Consider the following 9,136-nt stretch of genomic DNA (forward strand, 5'->3'; position numbering starts at 1 on the left):
CAGGTCCTTCTGCTTCTTCCCAGTCTTTTCAGAAGTTTTTCCTATTTATTTCTTGTTTGTTTGTTTTTTTTTTCTCTCTTCCTGTGGATTGAGCTCTCCCCAGCTACTTGGAGAAAGAGTAGGTCTTGAGGTTCCTAGATCCTGTTCTGGCTTCGTGACCTTCTTGTCCCGGCTGTCCCGAGCTTTAGAGAAACTGAGCAATCTGGGATCCTGTTGGACCCAACTTCCAGTGGCTTTCCCCATTACTTCCAGAATGTAGCTGTAAACAAATGTAAGTCATGCTATAACCACCAGGTGGCGCACTGGATAAACGGTTCGAATTGGAGTTATCTCTGATTTAGTAGCTATGGGAAACCTGGGCAAATCATTTAACCCTCAGTTTCCTTGTCTATAAAATGGAGATAATAATCGACTTCCCAGCTACCCGCCAGGATAAAATGAGACAATATTTATAACGCACTTAGAATAAGACAATATTTGTAAAGTACAAAATTTGTAAAAAATATTAAGTCGTGTCACTTGTATGGGACTCTTGGTGATCCCCTTCGGGGTTTTCTTGGCAAAGGTAATGGAGGGGTTCTTCATTTCTTTCTCCAGCCTGTTTTACAGATCAGGAGACTGAGGTAGACAAGCTTAAGTGACTTGTCCAAGGTCACACAGCCAGGAAGTGTTAAGTGTCTGAGGCCAGATTTGAACTCAGAGCTGTGCTCTATCCACTGCGCCCCATCGCTGCCCCATCTGAGAAATTTTTACATGACCCTAGGTATATGGGTATATAAAAAATAAGTACACAAATGAAACATATGCTGATAATCATAATTTCACAGCCCCACTTTCACTTATGAGACCCTATATGCGGTCGAGAACCACGGTTTAAGAAGCTGGACTGTAGAACGCTGAGTTTACAGTCTGGAAGACCAAGAATCAAGCCTCCCAATACTTGCTAACTGTTTGTCACTGGACATGTCTTTTGACACGCTGGGTCTGAATGTCCTCATCTTTAAAATGAAAGCACTGGACTCGACCTCTAAGATCCAACTCCAAATCTATGGTCCTGTGTATTTGACCAGGAGCTTGCTGGGAGATAAATTAGATTGAGCCAGTCTTTTCTCTTGAACTTTCTTCTATCTTTCACCTTCTGGATCCTAATTTTTAATTAGTTATTTTCTTCAGTGGGTTTTTGTACTTTTTTATTAAAAACCATTTACCGATCCTGTATTTTAATGAGTTATTTTTCCAGTATTTTTTCTTTTACCAAGTTGTTAAATTTTTCATAATTCTCTTGTATTGCTTTCATTTCCCTCCCCCCCAGTTTTTTTTTTTTTTTAATCTATTGCTCTTAATTGAACTTTAAAATCAAGTCACTTTACCCCACCCCCTCAGGTTCAGTTTCCTCATCTATAAAGTGAGGAGGATGATAGGGTTGCTGTGAGGATCGAATGAGGTCATATTTGTTAAGAGCCTAGCACAGTGTCTGGTGCATAGTAGGTGCTCAATAATTGCTTCTGTGCTTTCTTCCTTCTCTTCTAGTCACATCTGTGTCCAGAGAGGTCATTGACATTGCTTCCCATGCACATAGAGGTCCTCGGCCATTGTTCTTCTGCCATTGTTCCACGGTTCTCAGCTAGGGAACATCTGGGGGACAGTTGTTTCTTTTTCTTTTCTTTTTTTTTAATTATAGCTTTTTATTTACAAGATATATGCATGGGTAATTTTTCAGCATTGATAATTTTATTTTATTATTATTTTTTAAATAACTTTTTATTGATAGAACCCATGCCAGGGTAATTTTTTACAGCATTATCCCTTGCATTCACTTCTGTTCCGATTTTTCCCCTCCCTCCCTCCACCCCTTCCCCGAGATGGCAAGAGTCCTTTACGTGTTCAATAGGTTACAGTATATCCTAGACACAATATATGTGTGCAGAACCGAACAGTTTTCTTGTTGCACAGGGAGAATTGGATTCAGAAGGTAGAAATAACCCAGGAAGAAAAACAAAAATGCAAATTGTTTAGATTCATTTCCCAGTGTTCTTTCTTTGGGTGTAGCTGCTTCTGTCCATCCTTTATCAATTGAAACTGAATTAGCTCTCTTTATCGAAGAGATCCACTTCCATCAGAATACATCCTCAAACAGTATCGTTGTTGAGATATATAATCATCTCCTGGTCCTGCTCATTTTACTCAGCATCAGTTCATGTAAGTCTCGCCAGTCCTCTCTGTATTCATCCTGCTGGTCATTCCTTACAGAACAATAATATTCCATAACGTTCATATACCACAATTTACTCCACCATTCTCCGATTGATGGGCATCCTTTCATTTTCCAGCTTCTAGCCACCACAAACAGGGCTGCCACAAACATTTTGGCACATACAGGTCCCTTTCCCTTCTTTAGTATCTCTTTGGGGTATAAGCCCAGTAGAAACACTGCTGGATCAAAGGGTACAGCATTGATAATTACAAGACCTTCTGTTCCAACTTTTCCCCTCCTTCCCCCCACCTCGTCCCCCAGATGTCAGGTTGATCAATACATGTTAAATATGTTAAAGTATAAGTTAAATCCAATATAAGTATACATAGGACGGTTGTTTCTCACACCCCAACCTGGAACGGATTCTTGGTAGTCTTGACACTAATTCAGCTACCTGAGAACTAGAGCATAGCTTTTGTGGTCTAGCCTTGGAACTACTCACCACGTACAAGAAAATGAGTTTTGTGTTAGTCCCATAACACACAGAGGCAGCATGGGGAAGTGTCTAGAGCAGAGGGCCTGAATTTAGCAAAATCTAGATTTGAGTCCTGCTGTGGACACTCATTTGATGTATGGCACTAAGCAAATCACTCAATCTCTCTGTGCCTCAGTTTCTCCATCTGTTGGAGGGTTACAATAGAGAATGTCTTAGGCTCATTGCAATTCTCCATCCATGGCCCTGGGCTGACGCTTACCCCACCCTCCCTTGCCTTGACCAACAGGGGCTTGGGAAATTTCTCTCTTTGCGTGGCCCCCCTATTCAAGGCTTCCTTTATCCCATGCCCTCCCCCCCTTCCTGACATAGTGCTGATAGAGTGAGACAGAGGGGCTTGGGAGAGGAGAGTGATCCCCACTGCTGAGCATTGGCCAGCGAGAGACGCTACCGAGGGGGACGAACATACGCCGGCACCTGGGCCCCCTATTCAAGTGAAGTCAGATGGAGGAAATTTAGTGGACAGAGCTGCTGGCACAGCAGGGCAGAATGTGCTGGCTTGGTCACTGGGGTGCCATAAATAGGGTCCTGGGGGAGCTCCAGCCCCATCCCTGCTGGTCCATTTTCCCTCTAAGAGGTAAAGAGGTTAGGGAGGGAGGGAGGAGATACTGTATGACTTATCTCGTTTTTTTTTGGGGGGGGCGGTAATTTAAGGGTCCGAGGATCAATCCCTAGTTAAGCTTTCAGGGTCATTGGGAGGGTTATTTCTGGGTAGAAGGAGCTGGGAAAACCACTGGTCCCTTGCCCCAAGCCAGAACAAGGAGATCCGGTTTGTTTTGGGGGCAGCGGGTGGTTTCCAAGTGAATCCCAATGATCCGCAGCCCTGAGATCTTGGCAAGGATCGCCTTCCTCGGAGAGACCTCATTTGCCTGGAGGCTGGGGCAACCCCTTCGGGTTCAGGGGGAGCGACCCAGTTTCTGTGGTTATTTAAGGCTGAAGCCGCCGGCGACCCCACTTTGTCACTGGGAGAGTCTGGGAAAGTGGAACATTTCATTCTGGGGCCCTGAATCCCAGCCAGGAGCTGGGCCAGACCCAGAGGCTGATGAATGGGGAGATTGACTCTCCCCACAGAGAAAGTCCAGTTTTCTCTTGTGCTCTGACCATCACGAGTAACCCAGCCTTCAGCATTCCCTTAATTGTGTCTGTGAGAGTGAGCAGATGGGCCGCCCCGTGTATGGCTGTGGCCAAACGTGGGGGTCACGGCGTCTGGGGGGGGGGATGCTTGTGTCCCCGTGTGGCCAGCTGGCTCCAGAACTCCACGTGCGGGGCCCCGGCCTTTGTGGGAAGCGAAAGGCTGAAAATCGTCCCCGAATGTGATCCTCAGGGACTTTCCCCAAGTCTCCATCAATTGTCTCAAAGGGATCCAGCCACATTCTGCAAGTTTTCTTTTTTTGTTATCTAGACCTCTCTGTGATAAAATGATGGAGCAGCAAAGTGCCCCAGAGCAGGCGGCTGCTGGGAAAAGCCATGGAGGCTTAGGGGGCAGCTTCAAGGTACAGTGTGGGGCTCGTGGTGGGACGGGCTACAGTGGCCTGGTGCTCTGGGCTCCCCCTCCTGAGTAAGTGGGAGAGATGGCCACTCAGGTCACAGATAGACAGCCAATGGGGCAGAAACTGGGGGGTGTCCCAGCCACCACCTACACCTTTTTATTTTCTGTTCTCAGGCCCCTCCCAACTCTGACATCCCCTGTTCTAAGCTTCCTCCCAGCCCTTACATCCCCTGTTCTAAGCTCCCTCCCAGCCCTTATATCCCCTGTTCTAAGCCTCCTCCCAGCCCTTATATCCCCTGTTCTAAGCTCCCTCCCAGCTCTGACATCCCCTGTTTTATGAGTTCTTCCAGGTCTAACATTCTATAACTTTCATCACTTAAGCCAGAGTCTGGCATGAGGGGGCAGATCCCAGGCCCCTCGAGGGGCACGTCCAAGCCATTCTCTCAGACATCTTCCCCAGGGCAGCACAGGCCATCGGGCCGTCAGTGGCCCCGTAGCCGGCTGAGCCAGATTTGCGTGGCCAGCAGAGGGAAATGTGGGTCTCCTCCTGAGGGCCGCCTGGCTGCTGCAGGGTTTACCTGTTGTTTCAGAGAAGCACAAGCACAGTCAGAGGGGAATGGGGAGCCCCGGAGCTTGGAGAAAGCCAGAAAGGAATAAGGCCTTGTTTCGGGTGCTTATGGGACCCTGCTGCTTCTAGGTCTCGGTCTATGAGCTGGAGAACTTCCAGGGAAAGAAGTGCGACTTCTCCACCGAGTGCCCCAACTTGACTGAAAGTCTGCTGGAGAAGGTGGGCTCCATCCAGGTGGAATCTGGCCCGTGAGTGCTGCCTTACACAGAGGGACGGGGATGTCTGCTGGGTATGGGTGTCCGCCCTCTACCAAGGGACCTGAGGTCAAGCCCTGCCTTGGAGTCTGAGAATCAGCTTAGGATCCTGGCTCGGCTCACTGCTACCTGGGTGATGGCGAGCAGCCATTGATACTTCTCTGTACCTGTTTTATCACATGTAAAGTGGAGACCTTGTACTAGATGATCCCTGAGGTCTCTTCCAGTTCTGGTATTCTGGGTTCTAAGCTCCCTTCTCCAGCTCTGACATTCCCTGTTCTAAGTGTTCTTCCAACTCTGATATCCCTGATCTACCCCCCCCCCATTTTAACATTTTGTGTTCTAATAATTTATCACCCAAGGACCCTTTTTGTCCTAAAATTTTTGACCTTCTCTGGGCTTCAGTTTCTCCATCTATAAAATGATTTGGTCTAAATGGTATCTAGGGTCTCACACCATCTCCCAGGGAATCTTGGGGTGGGTGGAGGCAGTGTTGTGAGAGCGGGACCAAAGGCCACAGGTCACTCCCCCCATCCCTTCCCCAATGGGCCAGTTGTCCCGCTCAGTCTCCCCCTTCTCCCCTCGCCTCACACCCCCCACCCAGCTTCTCTGCCTTGGCCAGCTGAGATCAGGCTGGGCTTTCTCGCTCCAGGTGGTTGGCATTTGAACGCTGCGCCTTCCAGGGAGAACAATTTGTCCTTGAGAAGGGGGATTACCCCAGGTGGGACGCCTGGTCCAACAGCCATCACAGCGACAGCCTCCTCTCCCTTAGGCCCCTGCACATTGTGAGTATGATCCACGGCCTCCAGATGGGCTGGGGGCTGGGCCTTTCACTTGAGAGATGCCCAGAAAGGAAGTCAGGGAAGGGTAGGAGCCAGACCGGACAGAATTCTGACCAGGCCCCAGTCACTAGGGATTAGACATATTCCAAGCAGTCCCTTTCTCCAGGATACTTCCTAGCTTAAGAGACCAAGAAACCCTTATCTGACTCCTTCCATCTGTCAATTGGTTCCGTTCAACTCAATTCACCAGACATTTATTTACATTTGCTCTTTCGAAATGGAACGGACAATGTCTTAACTCCTAATTTATATTCAAATAATTTAATTTATTTATTTATTTTGTAGCTTTTTATTTTCAAAACCTATGCATAGTTTTCAACATTCACCCTTATAAAACCTTGTGTTTCAATTTTTTTCTCCCTCCCTTCCTCCCATCTCCTCCCCTGACAACAATCTAATACATATGCAATTTTTCTATACATATTTCCACATCAAATAATTTTTTCAAAAAGATCTTGTTATTGCCGCTGAGGCAATCTGTATTAAGGGTTACACAGCTAGTGGCTTTGAAAATTTTTGAAAATAGGAGTGACGCAATCATAATGGTGCATGTGGACAGTGGTCCTATAAGAAAAGAGGGGCTGCTGAATCGTTGTCCCCTAATCAGGGCTTTCATTTGGGCAACGGGAGCATCAGATGTGGTTTGATTGATTGTTCTGAGGCCCCTTTCTAGGACAGCCCAGATCACAAAATCCACCTGTTTGAGAATCCCGCGTACAGTGGCCGCAAGATGGAGATTGTCGATGATGACGTTCCTAGCCTGTGGGCTCACGGCTTCCAGGATCGGGTGGCGAGCATCAGAGTTATCAATGGAACGTAAGGATGGAGGCTTCCCCTGCTCTCCCCCCTTCTTTTTTTCGAGCCCGTCTTTTTCTTTGACCCCTCTCTTTGACCCACATTTTTAGCTTCTTCCTATTGGATGGATAAAATCCTGTACAAACTCAGATTCTTCTTCACATTTAAATAGAAGTAATAATATTTGTCCTGCCCACCTCACAGATAGAGCAGAACAAGGCACTGTTAACCATGGACCATACATACTCGATGGTAGGAATATAGAGAAAAGCATTAATGATGACAATGAGGGTGAAAATAATCACAGCTAGTTTAAGATTTGCAAAGTGATATACAAATATGACCTCAGTTGATCCTCACAATAGCCCTGTAGAATAATCCCTTTTATAAATGAGGAAATTGAGGCAAAAATGACTTGACCAGGGTCACACAGCTACTACATGTCTAGACCAGATTTGAACACAGATGTTTCTGATTCCAGAACTCTCTCTAATTATAAAATAAGCCATCATTTATTAAACAATCCTACTTTGTGTTAAGTCCTTTTCAAATATTATCTCATTTGATCCTTGCAATAACCTTAGGAAGTAGGTGCTGTGATTATCTTTATTTTACAGTTGGGGAAACTGAGGCAGACAAAGGGTCACATAACTAGTGTCTCAGGCTGGATTTGAACTCGGGTTTTCCTGATTCCAGGACTACTGAGATCACTCAGCCACCATTTTGCCTAGAATAGCAGTATTTCCTCTCTCTTGCTTGACTTTTGGTCCAAGGGTGATCCCCTCCTCTGAATGTTAATTTTTGTCTTTTCCAATCCCAACAGGTGGGTAGGATATGAATTTCCTGGCTACAGAGGGCGTCAGTTTGTCTTCGAGCGGGGAGAGTACCGTCACTGGAACGAGTGGGATGCCAACCAACCCCAAATCCAGTCCGTCCGGCGCATCCGTGATCGCAAGTGGCACAAACGTGGCTGCTTCCTGAGTAGCTGAAGGAGACCTAAGGCCTCCCATCCTCCACCCCCCCACGGCAGCTGGCCCACCAAGAAGAGGAAGCTCTAGGGCTTTCCAAGGTGGGGTCCCCCCACCCGACCAGCTCCATCTTGCCTCAGAACCTCCTCAATAAAGCAGTGGGATTCCCAGCTCCCATCACCCTTCATGGCTTGGTTGACTACATTAAATGAAAAAGGTAGTTTGCTTCCTGGAGAAATGTGAAGCCGCTGCTAGGGATGGGGAAGGGAGGGCGACCTGTCCAACCCCTGGGTCAGACCTTGAACAGCTCACTAGTTATGGGCACCGAGTCCTCCTGGAGCCAGTGGTCTCCAAATCCCAAGTCACCTTGAATCCCACTCTGACTCAGATTGGCATGGGGAATAATCCTCCATTTTAATCTATTTATCTGCCTTCACTGGCCACTGCCCTGTCAATCATATTTACCAGGTGATACACACTTCCAGCTCTCTCTCGTGGTGGTCCATGGCCTTCCTGACCAGAATGAGAGGGTGAGCCCCGGGCGGGGGCATTCTGCTGTGCCCCAAACTCCAATTTCACTGACTTCCTCAGTTTACAAGCTCTGCCCCGTGCCCTGTGTTTGCCTCCCTGTGATAGCAACCTGTCAGTGTGTGTAGGTGGGCTAAGGAGGTGGGGAACAGAAACTGAAAAGAATATAGTAATTTTCCATCATTTCAACCTGCATATTTTCAAGCGTGCCTCAGAGAAATCACGTCGGGTTATTTTTACTCTGAAGTATAACAGGCAGCAGTTGCTCAGGTGGGATCTGGACCCCTGAAGTGGGGGAGGGGAGCACAGGCAGGCGGGGGCCAGGTCCTCAGACCAGTGAAGGGGGAGGGGCATTTCTTCCTACATAGTTTTGCTTCAATCAATTGATGAATCGATAAAGTACCGACTTTATTTGCCAGGTACTGGGCTAAGCCCTGGAGATACAAAAAAAGGCAATTTCAATCAACATTTATGGACGGCCATTTATGAATATGTTAGGCCCAGCAGGAAATATTTTCATAAAACTCATCTCTGTCCTATACTCATGGGGGTTCAAACATGTGCAATGTTAATTATAATAGGCAACGAGTGATTAGATGCAAAGTAAAGGGCATGAGTTGGGGAAGGGGGTATCAGAGGGGGCTTCATGGAGACAGTCTCACCTTAGTGGCCCTCCAAGGGAGGCTAGGAATCTGTTCTCCCGTCCTCCAGAGACATCCTTTTCCATCCCATCCTAGGCCCAACCAGACACCTGCACAGGTTAGACTGCTCTTATTAAAAAACCCAACTTAGAGGCCCACCTCTGGAGCTCCTAGTTCTCCAGCTACTCCCAGACATCTGAATGGACTTTCCCCCAAGAAGTCTCTGCTTTGGCTTGGTGACTCCTATATATTTTTGCCACCTTCCTCCCCTACCCCGAGGGGAAAAGCAGAAATGGAGTTTTAG

General features: G+C 47.3%; 1 protein-coding gene across 1 annotated transcript; it reads left to right on the plus strand.

Annotated features, from left to right (window-relative positions):
• Positions 1-3,920: 3,920 nt before the first annotated feature.
• On the plus strand, positions 3,921-7,838 carry CRYBB3 (crystallin beta B3). Its single transcript, XM_051970013.1, has 5 exons — positions 3,921-4,240; positions 4,934-5,052; positions 5,711-5,843; positions 6,574-6,716; positions 7,519-7,838. Exons 1-5 carry the CDS (start codon positions 4,166-4,168, stop codon positions 7,682-7,684), a joined length of 636 nt encoding a protein of 211 aa, XP_051825973.1. The 5' UTR covers positions 3,921-4,165; the 3' UTR covers positions 7,685-7,838.
• Positions 7,839-9,136: the final 1,298 nt, after the last annotated feature.

Source organism: Antechinus flavipes, chromosome 1 (assembly GCF_016432865.1).
Source record: "Antechinus flavipes isolate AdamAnt ecotype Samford, QLD, Australia chromosome 1, AdamAnt_v2, whole genome shotgun sequence".
NCBI classification, from domain to species: Eukaryota; Metazoa; Chordata; class Mammalia; order Dasyuromorphia; family Dasyuridae; genus Antechinus; species Antechinus flavipes.

What these genes read in the sequence shown, in the direction of transcription:
- CRYBB3 (XM_051970013.1), top strand. Translation starts at nt 4,166, where the DNA reads ATGATGGAGCAGCAAAGTGCCCCAGAGCAGGCGGCTGCTGGGAAAAGC. An exon ending in ATCCAGGTGGAATCTGGCCC is followed by an intron (nt 5,053 to 5,710) that starts GTGAGTGCTGCC and finishes TTCTCGCTCCAG; the next exon opens with GTGGTTGGCATTTGAACGCT. An exon ending in ATCAGAGTTATCAATGGAAC is followed by an intron (nt 6,717 to 7,518) that starts GTAAGGATGGAG and finishes CAATCCCAACAG; the next exon opens with GTGGGTAGGATATGAATTTC.